General features: G+C 39.9%; 1 protein-coding gene across 2 annotated transcripts in view; it reads right to left on the bottom strand.

Moving 5' to 3' along the window:
• MAP3K15 (mitogen-activated protein kinase kinase kinase 15) overlaps nucleotides 1-27,092 on the bottom strand; it is a 146,018-nt gene that overhangs the window by 108,395 nt on the left and 10,531 nt on the right. For both annotated transcript variants that reach the window (XM_086387404.1, XM_086387402.1), the window contains exons 2-3: nucleotides 7,465-7,604; nucleotides 5,033-5,056 (exon numbers count right to left, since the gene is read on the bottom strand). In XM_086387404.1, the coding sequence (XP_086243530.1) occupies nucleotides 5,033-5,056; nucleotides 7,465-7,604 (164 nt within the window). The remainder of the gene's footprint in view (nucleotides 1-5,032; nucleotides 5,057-7,464; nucleotides 7,605-27,092) is intronic.

Below are 27,092 nucleotides of genomic sequence, written 5' to 3' on the forward strand. Positions count from 1 at the left end.
TAAAAATAAGCAAAAGATTTGAATAGACATTTCACCAAAAAAGACTATGAATGGCTAATAAGCACATGAGAAGATGCTCAACATCATGACTCACTAGGGAAATACAAAACCACAATGAGATACCACTTCATACTAAAATGGATATAATGAAAAGACAGACCATACCAAGTATTGATGAAGATGTGAAGAGCTAGATCTCTCATTGGTGAAGGAAATGCCAAATGGTACAGCCACCCTGGACATTATTTTGATAGTTTCTTACAAACTTAAACATATATTTACTATATGATCCAGCAATTCCATTCCCAGCTATCTACCCAAGAGGAATAAAGACATATTTCCAACACAAACACCAGAACGTTTATAGCAACACTATGAAAAATAACTAAAAAGTGGAGACAATCCAAAAGTCCATCAATTGAAGAATGTAATTGCTATAAATATATGGAATATCCATACAATAAATACTTTTCAGCAATAAAAAGGAACCACTGATACATGCTACATCACAGATGAACCTCACAAATATCATGCCAAGTGAAAGAAACTAGATGCAAAAGACAGCATTATTGTATCCTTCCATTTCTATGAAAAGTCCTGAAAAGGCAAATCTGTAACACATAAAGCAAATTAGTGGCTTGGGGCTGGATAGGAATAAGGGTTGTCTGAAAACAAGTATATTGCAGGGTGATGGACGCTCTACAACTGGATTGTGGCAATGGCTGCACAACTCTTAAAAGCCATTGGATATTGTGCACACAGGTAAGCTTTACAGTATGTCAATTATAACTAAATAACTAAATAAAGAGCTAAAAAACAAACCTGGAAGACAAGACTATGAGCATCATCTGAAAAAGAGGTGACACCTTATCTTTGACAAAGGAGGCAAGAATATACAATGGATTAAAGACAATCTCTTTAACAAGTGGTGCTGGGAAAACTGGTCAACCACTTGTAAAAGAATGAAACTAGAACACTTTCTAACACCATACACAAAAATAAACTCAAAATGGATTAAAGATCTCAACATAAGACCAGAAACTATAAAACTCCTAGAGGAGAACATAGGCAAAACACTCTCTGACATACATCACAGCAGGATCCTCTATGACCCACCTCCTAGAATATTGGAAATAAAAGCAAAAATAAACAAATGGGACCTAATTAAACTTAAAAGCTTCTGCACAACAAAGGAAACTATTAGCAAGGTGAAAAGGCAGCCTTCAGAATGGGAGAAAATAATAGCAAAGGAAGCAACTGACAACTAATCTCAAAAATATACAAGCAACTCCTACAGCTCAACTCCAGAAAAATAAATGACCCAATCAAAAAATGGGCCAAAGAACTAAATAGACATTTCTCCAAAGAAGACATACAGATGGCTAACAAACACATGAAAAGATGCTCAACATCACTCATTATCAGAGAAATGCAAATCAAAACCACTATGAGGTACCATTTCACGCCAGTCAGAATGGCTGCGATCCAAAAGTCTACAAGCAATAAATGCTGGAGAGGGTGTGGAGAAAAGGGAACCCTCTTACACTGTTGGTGGGAATGCAAACTAGTACAGCCACTATGGAGAACAGTGTGGAGATTCCTTAAAAAAATGGAAATAGGACTGCCTTATGATCCAGCAATCCCACTGCTGGGCATACACACTGAGGAAACCAGAAGGGAAAGAGACACGTGTACCCCAATGTTCATCGCAGCACTGTTTATAATAGCCAGGACATGGAAGCAACCTAGATGCCCATCAGCAGATGAATGGATAAGAAAGCTGTGGTACATATACACAATGGAGTATTACTCAGCCATTAAAAAGAATACATTTGAATCAGTTCTAATGAGGTGGATGAAACTGGAGCCTATTATACAGAGTGAAGTAAGCCAGAAGGAAAAACACCAATACAGTATAATAACGTATATATATGGAATTTAGAAAGATGGTAACAATAACCCTGTGTACGAGACAGCAAAAGAGACACTGATATATAGAACAGTCTTATGGACTCTATGGGAGAGGGAGAGGGTGGGAAGATTTGGGAGAATGGCATTGAAACATGTAAAATATCATGTATGAAACGAGATGCCAGTCCAGGTTCGATGCACGATACTGGATGCTTGGGACTAGTGCACTGGGACGACCCAGAGGGATGGTATGGGGAGGGAGGAGGGAGGAGGGTTCAGGATGGGGAACACATGTATACCTGTGGTGGATTCATTTTGATATTTGGCAAAACTAATACAATTATGTAAAGTTTAAAAATAAAATAAAATTATATTGAGATATAACTTGCATATAAAAAAATAAATAAAAGAGGTGAGAACAAAAGGTGATACTATGTTTCCAAAGACCAGAAGAGCCCAGAAGGGCTACAGATCTGGTCCAGACTGAAGACTACAGATTGGCTTCCCATCCTTTGCATTCCTACAAAGCAACTGCCCCCAGAAACAGGAGCAAATGTAAGCTATCTGTGATGGCCAATTTTATGTGTCAGCTGGACCAGCCACATGGTGCTCAGATTAAACATTATTTTTGCACGTGTCTGGGAGGGTGTCTCTGAATGTGAGTAGCTTTTGGGTCAGTGGACTCAGTCAAGTAGACTGCCCTCCCCACTGTGGGTGGGCATCCTCCAATCCACTGAGGCCTAACCAGGACAAAAGGCAGAGGGAGGAGGAATTCGGCCTCTTTTGCCTGCCAAATTGCTTGGTCTGGGACACTCATATCATCTTCTCCGATCTACCCTCATTGGCTTCCCAGGCCTGTGGACTTAAACTGAATTACATGACTGGCTTTCCCAGGCACCCTCATAATAAATGTCTCTATCTCCTATCAGTTCTGTTTTTCTAGAGAACCCTTACTAATTAATACACCATCCCTATACTATGTGAAGCCTAGTCCCAAGCATCATCAGGCACAATTCTAAAAACATGAAATACTCCCTGAAGACAGACATCTCAAAGCATCTTGGTTTTCATACATTCATAAATCACTTCAAGCACCCAGCTCCATGTTCACTGTGGGGCATTTGATCTGTACCTGACTCACAGGACTTTATAATTCACCAAGCATGACTATGTTGTATCTCTCTCTGTTAAAGCTGTCCAGTTATCACAGTCCCACAGCATCATCAGATTCTCTCTCCAAACTTCTGGTGTCATACAAACCATACCTCTGCTTTCAGGCAGCATTACCCCCGTCCATATGGAGGGACCAGTGAACACACTCTTCATAAAAGTCAATGATTTACTTTGACATTCTATTTCAGTGTTTAATCACCATTACTGTGAGATGTCCATTCTGCTGACCCCAACCTTTTTTCCATTTGCCCTAGTTCCATGCCATCTGGAGTAGAAATAACCGCCTCCCAGCTTCATGAAAAGGGGTAACCTTTGAAAAAGACCATGAACCATACCTCTTGAGATTCGTTTCCCTTCAATTTTTCCTTTTAGGTGCTATTTTCAACCCTTCCAGTCACCTCAGGTCCTTTATTTTGTTCTCCTGAATGCTCTAAAATTTCACACCCCATGAAGCATGACAACCAGGACTGGGCACCAAATTCTAAAGTAATGTCAAACATAGCAGAGACAGTCATTGCCAAATCCTTTAGAATCAGTTTGTTCCTAAAAACCAGCAAAGCAAACAAAAACCTAGGGAGAATGATGCTATGGTCTAATTAGAATTACCAAGAATGTGAGGGAATTCCTAGGTGTTTATAGACAAGGGAGAATGTACCAAAAGGGAGACTATATAGTGGAATGGTAACAGAGTATGGCTAAGTCTCCTGAAGAACAAAAAGGTTTCTAGGCTCTGACACAACCAATGGTCAAGATGCAAAAGAGTTGTGTTCCTTCTACCTGGCCTTAATGTAATTCTTGCTTCAAGGAACTACTGTTTCCTAGATGTTCCGTGTATTAAATCCAAGTCCTGTCTATTCACTTGTACAACAAATATGGGATGCAGACAATGAGTGCTGGAAGTTATCTATGAATGAAATGACTGAGTTCAACCTTTTCATTTTACCTATGAGGGCACTGAGGATTGGGTTCTGGGATGGAATGACTGACCAAAGTTATTCAGAGACAGAGCTGGGAGGCTGAGTGAGGATGAGCCAGTTGGCAGCTTGAGGGGGAAGGGGTTCCAGCTGTCCCTGCGAGAAATACCACCAATAGGTACAATCCTAGCCACAGTAATTCACAAAGAAAGAGAAATAAAAGGAAATCAATTGGAAAAGAAGTAAAACTGTTACTGTTTGCAGATGACATAATACTATATATAGAAAACCCTAAAGATGCTACCAGAAAACTACTAGAGCTCAACAATGAATCTGGTATTGTTGCAGAATACAAAATTAATATACAGGAATCTCTTGCATTCCTATACACAAACAACAAAAAATCAGAAAGACAGATTAAGGAAACTATCCCACTTAGTATCACAATAAAAAGAAGAAAATACCTAGGAAAAAAATCTACCTAAGAAGGGAAAAGATCTGTACTCTGAAAACTATAAGACACTGATGAAAGAAATCAAAGATGACACAAACAGATGGCAAAAGACACCATGTTTTTGAATTGGAAGAACCAATATTGTGAAAATGACTATACTATCCAAAGCAATCTACAGATTCAATGCAATCCCTATTAAACTACACATGGTATTTTTTTAATTCATGTTGATGTATGGCAAAACCAATACAATATTGTAAAGTAAAAAAAAAAATAGTAAAAACAAATGGTATTTTTTCACAGAACTAGAACAATAAATTTTACAGTTTGTATGGAAGCAAAAAAGACCCCAAGTAGCCAAAACAATCTTGAGAAAGAAAAATCTAGCTGAAGGAATCAGGCTCCCTGACCTCAGATTATATAATACAAAGCTACAGTCATCAAGACAGTATAACACAGGCACACACACAAAAAGAACTGTAGATCAATGAAACAGGGTAGAAAGCCCAGAGATAAACCCAGGCAAGTATTTTACATGTTCACATTCACAAAGTTAAAAATCTGAAGATACAATACTTACTGTGTTTTTTTGAGTTACCATATCCTGTAAAGAAAAGATAGGATCAATGTAGCTTTTTTCCAGAACAGTTAATTTCCATAAGCACTTTGTCCCCATGCCATCATATGAAACCCACTTTAGAGCAAGAGTTATTCATTTCAGACCTCCCCCCTCTACCCACTGTAAAAAGCTTCAAATAGAATGGAGCTCCAAGAAATATAAAATTCACGTTCTAAGGAAAACTTACCATGATTTGTTAGCTTTGAAACTCCTGGGGACATATATGGTTATAAGGAATTTCCAGTAGCAGTGGCCATACTTCTGTCCAGCTATTTTGAGATTCAAGTTCAGGGCTCTGAATGCCCTGCACCTTGCTTTCTCGGGGACAGCAACAAAGTGCACGGGTGGCCCACTGTGTCCTCGGGTCTGGAACCATTCGTGCCATCAATGTGAAGGCCACAGGTCACCCTCCCGCCCCCAGCCAGCCTTCTGACAGAAGAGGTGTTGCTGATAGATTCCTGACACCGCGCTATAGGTATTTTATTTACATATTTTCACTATAGGAATTTTCACACTCAAATTCAATGACAATCGTTTCAGTCAGTTAACTTAGCATAACGGTTATGCAGCCCTCAACTGTGTATCATTTATATGCTGCAAGCCATTTGCTGACAAAAGAAAACATAATTAAATAGCTGTCCTGTAAAATGTGTTTTATGTGTTCTGAGATTTCTATTTTCTAACAAGTGCAGATCACTTCTTCTGCCGTCAGATACAATGAGTACTCATTTCCATTTTAGGAAGTATTTTTCTGTATCATTAAAAATTAAAACTTATCTAGGTCATGGGACTTTCCAGAGGAGTTCACTAAGGCACAAAAGAGGAAAAAAAGGATTGAATTGGGGAAAATATGATACACTCAGATTTCATGTCATGTTTTTCATCAAAATACAGCTTCATATTAGCCACCCTTTCACATTTTCTAATTCTAAATATGGCTAAGCGTAACTACTTTAGTTAAAATCAGTAAAGAAAAGAAATCTAAATACCTAAAGTAATTTAGATTGGTTTATAGCCTTTTTGGAAATTATTTTACAATGTAAAGTATAACAACAGAAGTTTCCTCTTCGACTGTCACACGAATGACTCTTAAAATACAGTACTGTGCTAGGATGCCAGAGGACATCCTGTGTCAGGCGTATGTGTTATATAACACATACAGGTCACACATCTGAGACAGGTAATATTTCTACTAGGAATAATTCCAAATTATTACAGAACCCACACACATCTGGTTAATATTTGACCTTAAGAAACACAAACAAAAATGTCCAATTTGCCATCACAAAACTGTGTCATTTATATACTAGTGATTTTTAATGCTATGGGAGCTGGACATTTAGGTCTGTGAAGGTTAAGGCTGAACCACTGGTTCTCACTCCTGGCTGCACATTTTGGGGGTTAAAAAATATCCCCTAGAGACTGACATAATTGGTCTTGGTGTGGCCTAGGTACTGGGACATTTATAAACTCCCCAAATGATTCTGAAGTGCAGTCAAGGTTGAGTAACACTGCTGTAAACAAACTAATCTTTTATTCCTGAAATGACTTAACATAGACCAGGATTTCCTGACTGATGTTAAGATGTTAAACAATATTATTGTTCAGTTGCTAAGTCGTGGCCGACTTTTCATGATCCCATGGACTGTTGCCCACCAGGCTCCTTTGTCCTCCACTATCTCCTGAAGTTTGCTCAAATTCATGCCCATTGAGTTGGTAATGCTATTTAACCACCTAAACAATATTAGTATTAGCTAAATTTTGTAATAACTCACATTCAACCTTCAGATTTTACAAACAGGAACTTTTTTTTTTAAGAAAAAAAGTACCACTATTCTAAAAAGTTTGTATCAAATTTGCAAAAATACATTAAAAAACCTCTCAATAATTACTGAGTTACCCATGAACACACAAGTTTTCAGTTTTGCTTGGCTTTAAACTGGGGAGAAAATAACAGATTTTACATTGATTACATCTGTGATCCTAAAAGTTCCTACCCATTTTGGTAAATGTTAAACATTTTCCTATTGCCGTCCAAGTTGAAATTTTTAAAAATGTATAGGTTTGGATCAAATTGCCCAATATAGGATTCCAAAGGCTGTGTTTGCTTCAATGGAAACCATCAGGAGTTTTTGCCTTCACTTTCCTAATGAGCTTAGACACACTCAAATTGCCTGCAAACACACATCAATAGCACATATGCTCACACAGTAGCCAGGAAGTTATCTGCATGAGCTAGAATTTGGGGTGGGGAGGAAGGAATTGCACAAGCAAATCTTTATTGTTTTTCTCCAACCTCATCTGCTACATGTTCATTTCAACTGAGCACACAGTATTCACAGTACTGCTTTCCCAAATGAAGTATTTAGAAGCAGGTGAACAATACTCTTTACCTTCAAAGAAAGAGCAGTGTCAGCATCGGTGTCATGGTACAGGATCACGTTATTGGCCATGTCGAAGCTTTCACGGACTCCAAGATGGTAGAAGAGTGAAGGCTGTCTGGAGACATCGCTCATGTCCACCACAGCAACATCTGCAATGAACAAGGAGACAAGGTTGGCAGAGAGAGAGGTGATCTATTTTCTATTTCCTGATGATCACCAATGGTGAGCTGTTGCAATCTGTATTCTACCATTAGTCCAAAATAAGGAATGATTTGATTAAAATTATCACCATGAACTGTGGAGGAAAAGCAACAGGAATAAACACCCAAAACTGAAACTTTCTTCCTTATTCAAAGTGCTGAAAATATAGTATCACTTAAAAACTGCTGGTGAATTTATTTTAAATGTTATTTCTATTAGGAAATGTATCACATTCAAAGAATATATTTAGCTTATATACAAAGTATTAAGTGTAATGAAATGAAAAACCACGCAACTGGTATGCAGCCCAAGACACAAAGCGTTATCTGTACTGTCAGAGCTCCATGTGCCTCCCCTAATCACATCTCTCCCTCCTGCCTGGAGAATGTCTCTATCCTGACTGCTGTACTTTTCAGTTCTCTGCATATACCTGTATATGCATATTATATATTATTATAGTTATGAATTCCTAAACAGTATATTGCTTAATTTTTGCATGTTTTTGAACTTTATATAGTATTATTACACCATATGTATTCTTTGACTTGCTGGATTTTGGTGTAAAACAACCAAGCTATATGTCTAGCTCTAAGTTTACACATTTTCACTTTAGCATCTATGATAACTAGATGGCAATCTCACTATCCACCCTGTCTACAGACATTTTATTCAATGATTCTTTTCCTATTTCCAACTGTTGTAATGACCATTCCTGCACCATGCTTCTAGTTCCCATGTTACTATCAACTAGATGACACAGATCACATGCCCCTCGAGTTGTGAACTAGAAAGACTTCAATCAAAACAGAGGAGCAACACGGCACATCAGTAAAGAGTAAACTCTTTGGCAGAAATCAACACAATTTTGTAAAGCAATTATCCTTCAATTAAAAAACAAATTTAAAAATTTTTTAAAAAGAGTAAAATTTGCCTAGCAGCATTGGTCACCATTTCAAACCTAGTCATTTTCTAGACAGTATCAAGAGCTCCAAGTTCGACTCAACTTCCCCACTCTGTGCAGCAGAAACCTGGAGAAATAATGTCCAAACTTAGGCTTGTGCTGCTGTGACTCACAGGAAGTCAATGCAAATCCCAATGAAACAGAACAGAGGTGAGGTGAGCAGGGGCATGAAGAAAAAGAAAAGGCAGAGAGAAGCCGCCTCAGCGCCAGGTACCCCTGGCTTTGGGAGATCTGAGATCGAGCATCGGTAAGCCTCGGGTGGGCCTTTTATTCTCTAAATTATGGGTTGCCTGCTATATAAATGCCAGGCATTGTGTTTGGTGCTAGGGACAGAAGTGTGAACAAGGCATAATTCCTCTCCTCAAAACCATGTTTAATACAACAGGGGTGACAGGAAGGAAGCAGTGATTAGAATCAGGGTAAGGAAGGCTATGGCAGCCCACTCCAGTACTCTTGCCTGGAAAATCCTATGGACGGAGGAGCCTGGTAGGCTGCAGTCCATGGAGTCGCTGAGGGTCGGACACAACTGAGTGACTTCACTTTCACTTTTCACTTTCATGCATTGGAGAAGGAAATGGCAACCCACTCCAGTGTTCTTGCCTGGAGAATCCCAGGGATGGCGGAGCCTGGTCGGCTGCTGTCTATGGGGTCACACAGAGTTGGACACGACTGAAGTGACTTGGCAAGGGCAAGGACAAGGAAGGCTAAAGTGAGGGGAACAGTGACACCCCTGGGGGACTGAACCCACACTCAGGTGGAGGGTGGTCAGGGAAGGCTGAAAGGATGCATGCTGTCTGGGACCTGAAGGTACAGAAGAGGCAGGCAAATTGGGATGAGGATGTGGGGATGGAAAGGGAAGGAAAAAGTGTCATAGGAAGAGAAGCTAGCAAGTGCAAAGGTCAGAGGTCAGGTGGGATACAGATGTTGGGGCCACTACAAATCATTTCATGGGCCCAGAACACCTTGAGAAGAGGAACTTGGAAAGGTTAGTAGGTGTCAGGCAGGGTCTGAAGGGCATGTTAAAGAGGGCTGGACACTAGCTTGAGACAATGGGAAACCTACAGTAGGGTGTTTTTGTTTATTATGGAAAATTACAAATATGTGTGTGTGTGTAAAAGTTCAGAATAGCGTAATGAAACCCCTGTACCCCTCACCACCCTTAACAATTATCAATACAGCCACCCTTATTTCATCTCAACTGCCATCCACACTGGAGAAGGCAATGGCAACCTCCAGTACTCTTGCCTGGAAAATCCCATGGACGGAGGAGCCTGGTAGGCTGCAGTCCATGAGGTCGCTAAGAGTCGGACACGACTGAGCGACTTCACTTTCACTTTTCACTTTCATGCATTGGAGAAGGAAATGGCAACCCACTCCAGTGTTCTTGCCTGGAGAATCCCAGGGACGGGGGAGCCTGGTGGACTGCCGTCTCTGGGGTTGCACAGAGTCGGACACGACTGAAGCCACTTAGCAGCAGCAGCGGCAGCCATCCACACCACCCCTTTCAGATTATTTTGAAGCAAATCCCTCATAGCATATAATTTCATCCCCAAACACTTCAAAGTCTCGTTATTTTTTTAAAATATCATGAAGGGCTTAAACACAGGACTATCATATCTAAATTCACCCTTTAGAGGTTCCGCTCAAGAAAGGACAAATGCATATGCTAAGGAAACACTTTTACAACCCAGCCTGGTTAATTTATCTCAAATGGATGTCTGCTCCCAACAGACATCTGCTCAGAGTCAAAAACCACACTGCAGTGGAATTAACTAGGCATTTTGCCTATATGATTTTTCCCTGGACTCTATTACCTATTCAAACAAAAAAGAATGTGTTTCCCAGTGATGTTATTAAGAAGTGACAACACAGATGCTAATTCTAAGACCATGGGAAGTTCTGCAATTAAAGGAAAGGAAGCAAATGGGAGTGGGAAGGGGCAGAGCAGAGCTGAATGAAGGACATCAGCTCCAAATAGTGCAGGCCATTTTCATAGGAATCCTGCAACTTGGTACAGCAGCTTGTTGCTAAGCAGATTAAACTTGAATCTGGTGACATGAGTTCCTCTCTCTTCTTTGAGAGGAACAGGCCCTGTCAATGTTCTGTGCTGAGACCTGCACACTGGCCTCACCATCTCCACTAAGGAGCTTGTCTGGGGCTCCACCAAGGGTTGAAATGGAGTCTTTTCTCAGTGCCTCGTTAAAACAGGGCAGAATGAAGCACAATGGCTACTGCATGACTCAGGAGGGGAACACAGGACATGGGACACACTCCAGGACGGCAGGACAGCATGAGACTCTATCATGCTACTGCAGAAAGGAAATCCTTTTCAAGAGGCATGGTTCAGCAAAGCTTTTACATAGTGAACTACTAAGGAAAAAAGGGTAGAAACAAAGACATGCTTGATGGAAAATGAACAAGACAGTTTCGTGTCATCCTTTGCAACGACACTCTAAGCATTTCCCGATCCCAGAAGTAAGCAAGGGCTGCCATACCTGTGCACCCTGTATAAAGGGGATTATGACCAGCAAACATTGGGGTAATAGGCAGCAAGCACCCAAACTAAATGCAGCCCCTCGACTCTGGAGAAGAAGGTGGAGTAGCAGCAGTTGAGCTCACCTCCTCTCATGAAAATACCAAAATCACAACTAATTGCTGAACAAGCATCAGTGAAAAAGACTGGAGCCTACCAAAAAACATTTTTTTTTAAAATTCAAAGACAAAGAAGCAGCTACAATGAGATGGTAGGAAGGCTACTTTCACTACAATCAAATCCCATTCCCACCAGATGAGCGACCCACAAACTTGAAAGAAATCATATTGCAGAATTTCTCCTGTTCGTTTGAGAGTCCCAAGTCCCACATCAGCTCCCTAACCTGAGGTTCTGGCACTGGAAGGAGGAACCCCCAGAGCATATGACTCTGAAGGCCAGCAGGGTTTGAGTGCAGGCACTCCACAGGACGGGGGAAACAGACTCTACTTTTGGAGGACACACAAGGTTTCCTACATATTGGGACCCAGGGCAAAGCCTTGGAGGGTCTTCTGAGGAGACTGGTGGGGGGTGAGGGCAGGGGCAAGGACACTGATGGCAGAGGCCCCAGAGAACACTGACCAGTGTGAGCTCTCCTGGAGGTCAGCATTTTGGCAACAAGACCTGGCCTACCCAATAGCCTACAAGCCCCAGTGCTGGAATGCCTCAGGAATGCCTGCAGGTATCCAACCAGCAGGATAGGAACACAGCCCTCCTACTCCTCTCCCCCCAGCAGCAGACAGGGAGCCTAAAGCCATACTGAGCTCAGAGCCACCCCTAAACACACAACTTGACATGGCCCTGCCCACCAGAGGAACAAGACCCAGCTCCGCCCACCAGTGGGAAGGCACCAGGCCCTCCTACCAGGAAGGATGCACAAGTCTCAGGATCCACCTCACCCACCAGAGGGCAGACACCAGAAGCAAGAGGAGCTACAATCCTCCAGCCTGCAGAAAGGAGACCCCAGAAAGTCAGACAAAACGTGGTGGCAGAGAAATGTGTTCCAGGTGAAAGAACAAGATAAAAACCCACAAGAACAACTAAATAAAGTGGAGATAGGCAACCTATCCGAAAAAGAATTTAGATTAATGATACTAAAGATGATCCAAGATCTCAGAAAAGAATGGAGGCACAGACTGAGAAGTTAACAAGAGATGTTTAATAAAGAGCTAGAAGATTTCAAGAACAGAGATGAACAATGCAATAACTGGAATGAAAAACACACTAGAAGGAATCAACAGCAAAATAACTGAGGCAGAAGAATGAATAAGTGAGCTAAAAGACAGAATGGTAGAAATCACTGCCACAGAACAGAACAAAGAAAAAATAATCGGAAAAAATGAGGACAGTCTCAGAGACCTTTGGGACAATATTAACTGCACTAACATTTACATCATAGGAATCCCAGAAAGGGAAAAGATAGAGAAAGGGCCTGAGAAAATATTTAAGGGGATTATAGCCAAAAATGAAAAGGAACATGAAAAAGGAAACACTCAAGTCCAACAAGTGTTGGGAGTCCCATACAAGACAAACCCAAGGAGGAACTCAGCAAGACACATAGTAGTCAAACTGACAAAAATTAAAGACAAAGAAAAAATATTAAAAGCAACAAATAACATGCAAGGGAATTCCCAAGAGGTTATCAGCTGATTTTTCAGCAGAAAATCTGTAGGCCAGAAGGGAGCGACAAGATCTATTTAAAGTAATAAAAGGGAAAAATCTATAACCAAGAATACCCAGCAAGGTTCTCATTCAGATTCAATGGAGATATCAAAAATTTTACAGACAAGCAAAAGCTAATAGAATTCAGCACCACCAAACTAGCTTTACAATAAAACCTAAAAGAACTTCTCTAGGTGGAAAGGAAAAGGCCATGGTGAGAATCAAGAAAATTACGAACGGGAAAGCTCACCAGTAAATGCAAACATAAAGTAAAGGTAGAAAATCATTCACACACTAATATGACATCAAAACCAGCAACCATGAGAAGACAGAGTACAAATGCAGGATCTCGGAATGCACTGGAAATTAAAAGACCAGCAACTTAAAACAATCTTGTATATATATAGACTGGTCTATCAAAACCTCATGGGAAGCACAAACCAAAAATCTACAATAGATACACACAGAAGGTAAAGCAACCCAAACAACATTCAAGACAGATACCACATCACAAGAGAGTAGAAGAGGGAAGGAAGAAAAAAAGACCTTCAAAAACAAATCCAAAACAGTTAACAAAATGGCAATAAGAACATTCATAGTGATAATTACCTTAAATGTAAATGGACTAAATGCTCCAACCAAAAGTCAAAGACTGGCTAAATGGATAAAAAGAAAAAAACCAAATAAGACCTGTATATATGCTGTCTATAAGAGACCCACTTCAGATCTAGGGACATACACAGACTGAAAATGAGGGGATCAAAAAAGGTATTCCATGCAAATTGAAATCAAAAGAAAGCTCAAGTAGCAATACTCATATCAGACAAAATAGACTTTAAAATAAGGAATGCTGGACTTGCCTGGTGGTCCACTGGCTAAGCATCCTCCTGCCAACGCAGGGGACTTGGGTTTGATTCCTGGTCTGAGAACTAAGATTCCACATGTCATGGGGAAACTCAGCCCATGTGCCACAACTGAGAGTAGCTGCCCCTCGCTGCAACTGGAGAAAGCCCACACACAGCAAAAAAGAGCCAGGCGCACTGCAATGAGGACCCAGTGCTGCCAAAAATAAAATAAATAAAAAATTTTAAAAAGAGGCAAAAGGCTATTAGAATGGATCAAGTTAAAATTTAAAAAAATTAAGAATGTTATGAGACAAAAACACTGCATAATGATCAAGGGATCAATCAAAAAAAGAAGATATAACAATTGTAAATATATATGCACCCGATATACGAACACTTCAATAAATAAGACAAATGCTAACAGCCATAAAAGGAGAAATCAACAGTAACAAAATAACAGTGGTGGACTTTAACACCCCACTTTCATCAATGGAGAGATCATCCAGACGGAATATCAATAAGGAAACACGGGCCTTAGGTGACACATTAGGCTAAATGGACTTGATATTTGCACAGCATTTCATCTGAAAGCAACAGAATACACTTTCTTCTCAAGTGCACACAGAACATTTTGCAGGATAGATCACATATTGGGCCACAAATCAAGCTTCCATGAATTTAAGAAAACTGAAATCATATCAAGCATCTTTTCTGACCACAATGCTGTGAAATTAGAAATCAATTACAGGAAAAAAACTGTAAAAAAAAATAAAAATAAAAAAATAAACCACAACACGTGGAGGCTAAACAATATGCTACTAAACAACCAATGGATCACTGAAGAAATCAAAGAGGAATTCAAAAAGTAGATAGAGACAAATGACAACAAAAACACGATGGTCCAAAACCTTTGGAATGCAACAAAAGCAGATCTAAGAAGGAAGTTTTTTAAAAAATTATTTTAATTGCAGGATAATTACTTTACACATTGTGGTGGTTTTTGCCATACATCAACATGAATCAGCCATGGGTGCACATGTGTCCCCCCATCCTGAACCCCCCTCCCACCTCCCTCCCAACCCCATCCCTCTGGGTTCAGCGCACCAGCTTTGAGTGCCCTGCTTCATGCATCAAACTCGCACTGGTCACCTACTTTACATATGGTAATATACATGTTTCAAAGCTATTCTCTCAAATCATCCCACCCTGGCCTTCTCCCACAGAGTCCAAAAGTCTGTTCTTAACATCTGTGTCTCTTTTATAGCAATATCATCTTATATTAGGAAACCAGAAAAATCTCAAATAAACAACCTAACCTTACACCTAAAGCAACACCTAAAGCACCTAAAGAACAAACAAACCCCAATAAAGTAGAAGGACAGAAATAATAAAGATCAGAACAGAGATAAATGAAAAACAGATACAGAAAACAATAGAAAAGATGAATGACATCAAGAGCCGGCTCTTTGAGAAGATGAAATTGATAAAACTTTAGCCAGACTCATCAAGAAAAAAAGGGGGAGGGCTCAAATCAGTAAAATTAGAAATGAAGGGACTTCCTTGGTGTTCCAGCGATTAAGAATCCACCTTGCAATGCAGGGGACGCAGGGTCAATCCTTGGTCAGGGAACTAAGATCTCACAGGCTGCAGAGTGACTAAGCCCACACACCAGAATGACTGAGCCCACATGCTCTGGAGCCTGTATACCACAACTAGAGAGCCCATGCACTGCAACTAAGACTTGATGCAGCCAAATAAATAAATATTAAAAATAAAATTAATTAATTAAAAAAGAAATGAAAAAGGAGAAGTTACAAGTGACACCACAGAAATACAAAGGATCATAAGAGACTACTACAAACAATTACATGTCAACAAAATGACAAATCTAGAAGAAATGCACAGATTCTTAGAAAGATACAATATTCTAAGACTGAACAAGAAAGAAATGGAAAATATTAACAGACCAATCACAAGCACTGAAATTGAAATAGTGATGAAAAAACTTGCCAACAAACAAAAGTCCAGGATCACATGGCTTCACACGCAAATTCTATCAAACATTTAGAGAAAAGTTAACACTATCCTTCTCAAACTCTTCCAAAAAATTGCAGATGGGAAAACTCCCAAACTTATTCTACGAGGCCACCATCACCCTGATACCAAAATCCAGACAAAGATAACACAAGAAAAGAAAATTACAGGCCTATATCACTGACAAACACAGACACAAAAATCCTCAACAAAATACTAGCAAATCAAATCCAAAAATACATTGAAAGGATCATACAACGTGACCAAGGGGGCTTTATCTCAGGGGATTATCTGAGATAAAGGATTTATCTGCAAGGATTCTTCAATACACATAAATCAATCAGTGTGATACACCACATATTAACAAACTGAAGAATAAAAACCATATGATCTCTTTAGATACATAAAAAGATTCTGACAAAATTTATTACCCATTTATGACAAAAACTCTCCAGAAAGTGGGCATAGAAGGAACTTACCTCAACATAATAAAGGTCACATATGACAAACCCACTGCTAACATCATTCTCAATAGTGAAAAACTGAAAACATTCCCTCTAAGATCAGGAACAAGACAAAGATGTTCACTGTTGCCACTTTTCTTCAACACAGTTTTGGAAATCCTAGTCACGGAAATCAGAGAAGAAATAAAAGGAATCCAAATTGGTGGGGGGAAGCAAAACTGTCACTGTTTGCAGATGCCATGATACTACACACAGAAAATCCTCAAGATGGTACCAGAAAACAACTAGAGCTCATCAATGAATTCAATAAGTTTGCAGGATACAAAATCAATACACAGAAATCTCTTGTATTTCCAGACACCAACCACAAAAGATCAGAAAGAGAAATTAAGACAACAATCCCACTTACCATCACATCAAGAAGAGTAAAATATCTAGGAATAAACCTACCAAAGGAGACAAAAGACCTGTACTCTAAAAACTCTAAAGATGCTGATGAAAGAAACCAAAGATGACACAAACAGATGTAAAGATATATTATGTTGATTGGAAGAATCAATATCGTCAAAATAACTATACTGTCTGAGGCAATGTACAGATTCAGTGCAATCCCTCTCAAATTACCAATGGCATTTTTCACAAAGCTAGAACCAAAAAGTTTTCTAATTTGTATGGAAACACTAAAGACCCCAAATAGCCAAAGCAATCCTCAGAAACAAAAACAGAGTGGAGGAATCAGACTCCCTGACTTCAGACTATACTACAAAGCTACAATCATCAAAACAGTATGGTACTGGCACAAAAACAGAAATATAGATCAATGGAATAGGATAGAAAACCCAGAAATAAACCCAAGCACCTATGGTCAATTAACCTATGACAAAAGAGGCAAGAAATACAATGCAGAAAAGACAGGCTCTTCAATAAATGGTGCTGGGGAAATTGGACAGCTACATGTGAAAGAATGAAATTAGAACATTCTCTAACACCATACACAAAAATAAACTAAAAATGGATCAAAGACCTAAATGTAAGGCCAGATATTATAAAACTCTTAGAGAAAAACACAGGCAGAACACACTTTGACATAAATTGCAGCAATTTTTTTTTGATCCACCTCCCAGAATAATGAAAATAAAAACAAAAATAAACAAATGGGGCTTAATTAAACTTTAAAGCTCCTGCACAGCAAAAGTGAAAGTGAAAGTGAAGTTGCTCAGTCATGTCCGATTCTTTGTGACCCCTTGGACCACCAGGCTCCTCTGTCCATGGGATTTTCCAGGCAAGAATACTGGAGTGGGTTGCCATTTCCTTCTCCAGGAGACCTTCCCAACCCAGGGATTGAACCCGGATCTCCCACATTGTAGGCTGACGCTTTACCATCTGAGCCACCAGGGAAGTCAAAGGAAATAATAAACACAACAAAAAGACAACCCACAGAATGAGAGAAAATATTTGCAAACAAAGTGACTAGCTCGTGTAGTTCTATGTCAAAAACATAAACCCCCCCCCCAAAAAAATGGACAGAAGATCTAAATAGACATTTCTCCAAAGAAGACATACAGATGGCCAAAAAGCACATGAAAAGATGCTCAACATAACTAATCAGAGAAATGCAAATCGAAACTACAGTGAGATATTTCTCACTGGTCAGAAAGGCCATCATCGAAAAAAAATCTACAAACACTAAATGCTGGAGAGTGTGTAGAGAAAAGGGAACCCTCTTACACCCCCACTGTTGGTGGGGATGTAAACTGGTACAGCTACTATGGAGAACAGTATGGAAGTTTCTTAAAATACTAAAAATAGAACTACTATATATGACCCAGCAATCCCACTCCTGGGCATATATCCAGAGAAAACCATAATTCAAAAAGATACATGCACACCAATGTTTACTGCAGCATTATTTACAATAGTCAAGCCATGAAAGCAATCTAAATGTCCATTGACAGACTAATGGATAAAGACGATGCGGTACATATGTATAACAGAATATTACCTGGCCATAAAAAAGAACAAAGTAATGTCATTTGAAGCAACATGGATGGATCTAGAGATGATCATATTAAGTGAACTAAGTCAGACAAAGACAAATATCATATGTTATTACTCACTTGTGGAATCTAATTTTAAAAAAATGATACAAGTGAATTTATTTACAAAACAGAGAGAGACTTACAGATATTGAAAATAATCATAGTTACCAAAGGGGAAACTCTGGTGAGAGAGATGAGATAAATCAGAAGCTTGGGATTAACATACACACACCACTATATATGACAGATATCCAGCAAAGACGACTGTACAGCACAGGGAACTCTACTCAATATTCTCTGATGACATATGAGAAAAGAATCAGAAAAAGAATGGATAATTGAATCACTTTGCTGTACAACTGAACCTAACACAACATTGTACATCAACTATACTTGAATAAAAATTTTTTTTTAAAAAAAGGACAGATTGATACTGCCACTGACAAAAAAATTCCAAGTAACTCATGTTCAATTGGAAAAACACCTCAAACCCAAAGGTGACATTTGCCTGACATTTTTCAGTTGGCCCAATTGAGTTAGTTTATTTGGAAAAGTTCTACCACAATATTTGACCAGTTTATTTTTAGAACTTTTAAGACACTAAGTTAGCAGATTTATAAATGACAAATAGGATAAAACATCAGATTGGAATTCTTTATTATGTATGCAGAATTGAGTTTTTTCCCCTAAAATATGTTAGTCGCTCAGTCATGTCCAACTCTTTGCAATCCCATGGGCTGTGCAGCCTGCCAGGCTCTTCCATCCATGGGATTTTCCAGGCAAGAATACTGGAGTGGGTTGCCATTTCCAAGAGACTATAAATTACCTAAAAGCTTTAATCATCACAGTGGTCACTTGCTTTGCTATTTACAAAACACTGTCACAGACATCTGTGTTGAATTTCAGAACTAGCCCATGAGGCAGGCTTGGTAACTGACTCTACTTTGTAGGTGGGAAAATGAGGCAGAGAGAGTAACAGAATCACCCAAGGTCACACAGCAAGGGCACAGCACTCGGGGCTCGAAATAAGCCAAATCTTGTGCTCTCCAGGGACCAGATGAGGCTTACAACTTCCTAGACTCACTTTCTGAAACTGAGTCACTGGGGAGGAGGGGCAAAACAGCTTATCAATCTTAGGCAAACAGTTTAGATAGCAGCACCGACTCAACGGACATGAATCTGAGCAAACTCCAGGAGATAGTGAAGGACAGGGAAGCCTAATGTACCACAGTCCATGGGGTTGCAAAGCGTCAGACATGACTTAGTAACTGAATAACAACAAAAAGCAAACAGATCACAGAAAAAGGTCAAATTCAGATTTTCATTGACAAATGCACCCTATGCTCCAATTACCTTTAGTTCCCCTGATGCAGACCAATCTCAGAGGAAAAGCCTAGACAGAATAAATCTTCCTCTTTGATCATGGAACACACACACACACACACACACACAACCTCTATACATCTTGGCTTAATAAACTTTAAGAAGTGATACCCCATCAGGGACTTCAAACAGCCAAGCCTCCCATTAAAACCTACTCTTAGCAGGAAAGTGTCTGAATTTAAAAGCAAAGTGCCCTTGCAACAATTTAAGAATCAATTTTAATGATCTCATTACATGTTTACATGAAATAAGAAAATGAATGATGTAGAGGATTTTAGTTTGCTAAAAACTTTTGAATATTATTTCAGTGAAATGCCTTAAAAGGAATAAGTAAAACTATAAATTTTCTACTGTGGTTTAAAAGTATCTGATTTTCAAAGCAAAGTATTAGTCATTACAATGATAAGAAGGCAAATGATTTACCATATAGTAAGATTGTACTGGCTCATGCCAGGCTTTAAATACATTCTAGGTAATCTATAAGCTTGTCTCCCAGCAGAAAATAGGATATGATGAATATTCAAGTTAAGGTTGGCTGTGCCAAAATGAAAACAACGAGATTTCAGAATAATATTTCTGCCAAAGACATTAAAAAAAATCTGATCGGATGTATGGCAACACTGGTCATCTAAAAACTACCTAAGAAACAACAGAGCCCATATTCACTGGACAGGAGGCACCTCCACTAATCCCAACCGGAATTTAGACCTAATTTTATCCACTGCTGCTCAATACCAACATATCTGAGGGCAGGTCAATGGAAAGAATGTTGTGAAGTGTCATTAAAATCCAATTTTCCCATCTCGTAAGGAGGAGACAGCCTACCAGTTCAGGGTCAGGAAGTCAACAAATCCTAACCAAGTGCCACGTGGGATGGAGTATTAAGTTTCAACTGGGAGTGTGGGGTGGGAAAGAGGGGGGACGTCCATAACCTATATCTGGTCCCCTGTATTTTGCCTTCTAGTATCTTTTTTGGTAAGAATGACCAAAAAAAATAAGTCATTTTTATATTTTATAGGTATGATTGAGATATGTCCATTTACCAGTTTTTTCCAAAGAAAGATGCCATATATAAGCAAACTATGCTTACTCACAGAGGTGAATGGAGTCATTGGGCTGAAGTTCAGACCACTTGCAGTGAAATATTTATAATATCAAGTGTAGCATGAATTACGGAGAAGGCAATGGCACCCCACTCCAGTACTCTTGCCTGGAAAATCCGATGGACGGAGGAGCCTGGTAGGCTGCAGTCCATGGGGTCGCGAAAAGTTGGACATGACTGAGCGACTTCACTTTCGCTTTTCACTTTCATGCATTGGAGAAGGAAATGGCAACCCACTCCAGTGTTCTTGCCTGGAGAATCCCAGAGACGGGGGAGCCTGATGGGCTGCCGTCTATGGGGTTGCACAGAGTCAGATACGACTGAAGCGACTTAGCAGCAGCAGCAGCATGAATTAAGCAACGCATATGTTGCTCTTCCAACTAACAAGGCAAAAAAAAATGTGCAGCTTTATACTGTAAGCTAGGGTGCATTCATCACTTCAGATGGTAACAATATCCTATGATCTCACACTTCACAGTTTTGACTTTGGGTTCCCTTTGAAAACACTACCTCATACTCTCATTTTTAGCAGCTTCCTTCAACTCTTTTATAAGGGAATCTACTTTGACATGACTTTCTTTGGCAGATTTTTTGGCAACCTATTTCTTAAAACCTTTTCTGACCAGCAGCTAGTGGCCTCATCGTCTAAAAGGTCTGTGTCACACATTATCTTCAAGATGTGGGCAGTTTTAGAGATGAGCTGCTACCGCACCCTGGAAACTGCCAAGAGGGTACTGCTGAGCTTTTCTGTTAAGAGTGGCAAAATTGCAGGAATTTCCTTAATTTGTTCTCTAATCACCTCCTTAAAATGACCACCAGTCAACACAAGAGGACCCTTGACTTCTACATCAACTTCAACCATAATACCCTCTTTATTTTTAACAAAATCAACTGCTCCTTCAAGGTCATCGCTAGGTGCCAGGACTTTTGCTGATTTGTCCCCCCATTCTGTGTTCTAAGCTTCCCAAGTGGTGGTCCACCACCACAGTCTGTGGAGGGCAACTGAGTTCATTTCATGGTGGTGATGGTGACTTACTGCTAGATATGGGGCCATTTTCTTTCTTTTAATCCCTTCTAATTTCCTTTTTTCCATGTACCAATTTCCTTTTTCTTAGGTGGTTCTCTGAAAAGAAATACGCAGAGCTTATGATTCTCATCAAGCATGCCTTACTAGCCAGAAGCTTTACAAAAATTACTTAGCAAGGACAAGTATTTTGGAAGCGAGATTTTTATTCTCAGGACAGAGAACACATTTTTTTTAATGAACCTATCCAATAAGTCTTGAAACTTTGGCCTTGTGAGATCCAACTGACAATCCAACAGTCATTCTAAACATCCAGATGGACTTTTCTTCCAGCTCACAACTAATGTATTTGGAGGGATACACTGAAGGCCAATCAAGCACCTTTATCATGTAAACCATTTCATTTTGTTTCATTTATTCTACTTCTCTGGCACCCCCCATACTGCAACCTTTAGTCACACAGAGTATCAGGTATGGACAGAACTGGTCTGATAAAATGCAATTGGCACTGAGGCTATTTTTACTTATTGGTAAAGCTTGCTGGGATGCAGACATGTTTTATCATATTCTGGTTACTACTGCTGCATGAAAAAAATCATCTCAAAATTTAATGGTACAAGTCTGAGTTGTGGCTCCAAGTAAGATGGAATAAATATATTCCACTCTGTCTCTCCACGAATGCAGCTACAAAAACTAGACAGAGTGGATGGAATAGCTATTTCAGGAGTGTGACGAGTAAGTGGAGCAGGCAGACTGGAGATGACGACCAGGTTTCTGAGTGCCACCAAGTCAACAGCAAGTTCCCCTGGTTTCCCCCAGCCTGGCCTAAAGGCAGCATGAATCCAGAACTGGGTGCTAAATGCAGACACAAATAGCACCAGGAGAAACCATCTTAAAAAAAAAAAAAAGGGCAGGAAAGGAGGCTCCTAATGCTCAGAGTGAGGGAAATTCTCTACTGTTTCCTTTGTCCCCCTGTAGCCCCAGGCCCCCTGCAATCCTGCAGTGGTGATAGCAGAGACAGTCAGTGGCAAAGGGGGCCTTCTGGTGTCGGGAACTGAGAGAGGGCAATAATGTGCTCTAACTGAAGGAGCTGTGGTCCCAAGGGAAGTGGTAGTTGTGACTCTTCATTGGTTTTTTCTCCTCCTGAACTCCTGGCCCCAGACATGGGCCCAGGTGTAGGAAGTGCGAGGCTGAGTGGAGTAACTGGCCACAGGACTGAAAAGGGGAGCCTCAGTAAACCAGAGAGTGCAATGCTGAACAGGACTAACAAGGCCTGGAAATCCTATCTGACACCACAACTGAAACGGAACTTGGCAGCTTAAACCAGCTAGGCCAACTGTCTGCTAAAGCAAAAATATCTACAGACTCCATAGGATATAAACAAGGGCCAGAATCTCCTAACACAATATTCAAAATGCTCCAGAGAGAAACCTGTTGCTCGGCATTCAAAGATGCAGGAAAGTTTCGACTCACACGGGAAAAGACCATCAACAGACTCCAGTGACAAGATGGTTTCACCAGACAGCAGAATGATTTCACAATGACTTTAAAGAAGTTATTATAGAAATTCTCCAAGAAGTGAGGGCAAACACTCCTGAAAAGAATGGAAAAAAATAGAAAGTCTCAGCAACTAAAGAACTGAATGGAAATTTTAGGAATGAAAATTTTAATAAGCAAAAGAAAAAACTCACTAGATTGGCTCACAAGAACAACGGAGGTGACAGAGGTTCAGTGAACTTAAGAGATGGATCAACAGAAATGACACAATCTAAACAAGAGACAAAAGACAAAGGGTTGAGGCCTGAATAAAGACCTCCTAGAAATTAAGACCCTCTCCCAAAGGCCCATAAACCAAAAGGAAAAAGTGGGGAGAGTTATGAAGATGCAGCTCTCAGGAAAAGAAGGAAATATGCTCAACTTCGCTCAGAATAAGAGAAATACAGACTAAAACTAATTGACCCAAGGAAGCGAAAGTAGCAGCTTATTTCCTCTTCACTTGTTTGGTCATGCTGCATGTTTCTCTGTCTTTTCATTTTGTTTAATTTACTGTGTTTGGGGTCTCCTTTCTGCAGGCCTGCAGGTCGTAATTCCTCTTAATCGTGGAGGCTGCCCCCCATGGTTGGGAATTTGCTGTGTAACACAGGGAGCTCACACCCGGTGCTCTGTGACTACCTAGAGGGGTGGGAAGTGGGAGGCAGGTCCATGAGGGAGGGGACATATGTACACCTATGGCTGATTTATGTTGATGTACGGCAGAGACCAACACAATATTGTAGCAATTGTCCGCCAATTAAAAATAAATCAAAAAACTAATTGATTTATCTCTTAACCATCAGGCTTAGAGGAGTCTAAAACATTGGCAACCTGTTTTGTTAGTGAGGCTATAAAGAAAGATAATGGCAGAACCCACAGATGGGAATCTGACACTATTTACCAAAATTATAGGTGCATTTATTCTTTAATTCACAAATACCTTTTAGCTACCCAATCACAAATATGCCCATACATGTATTAAATGGCCCATGTGTGAAGTTATTCATTGCAGCTTAGTAGCAAAAAACTCTACATTCAAGTGTCCCTTAAAAAAGGTACTGATAAATAATACATCTACCCAATGAATAAAAAAGAATAAGGAAAATTACCACATTCTGATTTGGAAAGGTATCCAGGCTAAGTTGTTAATTTAAAAAAGCAAGGTGTAGACCAGTGTGTTTGGTCTGGTACCTTTTGAGTAAGAAAGGGAGAATAAGAATGCATAGTCATATGTGCTTATGTTGACACAGCAGAAGTGCTCAAACTTCTGTAAAGGGTCAGATAATAAATATTTTTGACTTTGTGGACCACACAGTCTCCACCATTGCAGCCCCAAAGTGGCCACAGATGGATGGATGTGTTCCAATAAAACTGTACTTACAAAATAAAGGCAGCTTGCTTGCAGGTTGCAACTTGCTGACAGCTAACATAAAGAAACTTCAAGGATAAATAAGAAACTAAAAAAACTTAGAGGAAACAGCATAGATGGGATAAAGATACATAAGTTGGACTCCAAAATTAAAAACTCATGGTGTTAAAGAAGAGCATCAGGAAAGTTCAAAGATAAACCGCAGAATGGGAGAAAATATCTGCAAATCATATCTGACAAGGGATTTGTCTCCAGATTAAATAAAGGATTTTTACAGCTCAATAGCAAGATGACAGATAACTCAAGTGAATAAAAGGACAAAGGACCTGAACAGACATTTCCACAAAGATATTGTTGTTGAGTTGCCAGGTCGTGGCCAACTCTTTGCGACCCCATGGACTGTAGCCCTCCAGCCTCCTCAGTACAAGGAATTTCCCAGGCAAGAATCTTTCTTCCCTGGTGGCTCAGACAGTAAAGAATCTGCCTACAATGAGGGAGACCTAGATTCAATCCCTGGGTAGGGAAGATCCCCTGGAGAAGGAAATGGCAACCCATTCCAGTATTCTTGCCTGGAGAATTCCATGGACAGAAAAGTCTGGTGGACTACAGTCCATGTGATTGCATAGAGTCGGACACAACTGAGTGACTAACACTTTCAGGCAAGAAAACTGGAGTGCGCTGCCATTTCTTTCTCCAGGAAATCTTCCTGACCCAGGGATCGAACCCATGTCTCCTGCATTGGCAGGCAGGTTCTTTACCACTGAGCCACCAGGGAAGCCCAAAGAAGCTACACAAATGGCCAATAAACACATGAAAAGACATTTGACATCCTTAGTCATCAGAGAAATGGAAAGCGAAATCAAAATGATATAACACTTCAACCTACTAGGATGACTGTAATTTTAAAAAGAGACAGAAAGTAACAAGTAAGGATGTAGTGAAACTGGAATGCTCATACATCGCTGATGGGAATGTAAAATGGTGTAACTGCTTTGGAAAAGATTTTTGGAAAGGCGTTCCTCAAAAGGTTAATGGATGCAATCCAAGTGCCCATCAATGGATGGATAGAAAAACAAAATCTGGTTTATCCATACAGAAGAATATTACTAAGCCTTAAAAATGAAGGAAATTCTGATATATGCTATAACATGGATGAACCTTGAGAACACTATGTTAAATGAAAAAAGCCAGCTCCCACACACAAAACCCTGTACAATTCCACTCACATAAGACATCGAGAGTATCAAATTCAGAGACAGAAAGTAGAATGGTGGTTACTAGTAACTGGGGAATGGGCGCATTGGAGAATCATGGTTTAATGGGTCCAGTGTTTCAGTTTTGTAAGGTGTAAAAGCACTGGAGATTGGTTACACAACAATATGAATGTACTTAACACTACTAAATGGTACACTGAAAAATGATTAAGATGGTCAACTTCATGATGTGCTTATTTATCACAATAAAAAAACTTTTTAAAAGAACATTAGAGTTAACCATATGACCCAGAAATCCCATTGCTAGATATAAACCCAAGAGAAATTCAAAGATATGTCCACACAACAACTTGCAGCATTATTCACAACAGCCCAAACTGGAAACAGCCCCAACACCTGTTAACTGAAAAACGGGAAAATGCAATGTGGTATATCCACAGGACAGTAATAAAAAGACGATGAAGGACTGACTTATGCCACAACATGGATGAATCTGGAAAAGGCGTTAAGTGAAAGAAGACAGTCACCAAAAACCTAGTATTATATGATTTCATTTATATGAATGAACAAACCTAGAGAGACAGTTATTATTCCTGGCCAGGCAGGAAAACAGAAGTGGTCATACCCTGAGCTGCTGTTGGCATTCACTTTTTTGATTCAGGTACCGGGTTACCCCAGTTACCATACAGTTAGTGAAAACTCATAGAACAGTACACAGGATTGTACCCTTTTCTGTATAGATTCTATACCTCAACTGAAAGAAACAATCAAGAGCTCTTCACTAAGCAGGGCTTTGTGCCTTCTCCTCACCTCCATTCTGGAGCACAGGACAAGGAACAGAGTTATGATGGAATTTCCAACCTCAAAACTTAGGGGAAAAAATTTATTTTTTACCAACTGCAGGAGTGTAACATGACCCTACAATGTGATTATTGTCCAAAGGATTTGAGTCTCCAGTCTTCATTATTTCAATATACACATTTCCTTCCATACTGAGGTTCTGATGTGTTTATCGCTGGGAGCAAGAAGGCAAAGACATGTGGGACTGACATTCACTGAGCACTTACTAAGTTCAGGGCACTCAGCTGGAATTTCTACATACAGTTTTTTTTAAATGGGGCTCAGAGATGTTCTTTGCCCTCTGACACTCACATTGCCGGGCCCAGTGGAACACGATGATGGAACATATGTTGGCAAAGTTTCATCATGGATCTGTTCTGTCAGTTTTTACTCCAGAAGTCAGAAAGGCAATTTGCCTAAAGGACAACCTGCCTTT

This window comes from Bos grunniens, chromosome X, assembly GCF_055505025.1.
Source record: "Bos grunniens cultivar Pamir isolate PY7600 chromosome X, Bosgru_T2T1.0, whole genome shotgun sequence".
In the NCBI taxonomy this organism is placed as follows: domain Eukaryota; kingdom Metazoa; phylum Chordata; class Mammalia; order Artiodactyla; family Bovidae; genus Bos; species Bos grunniens.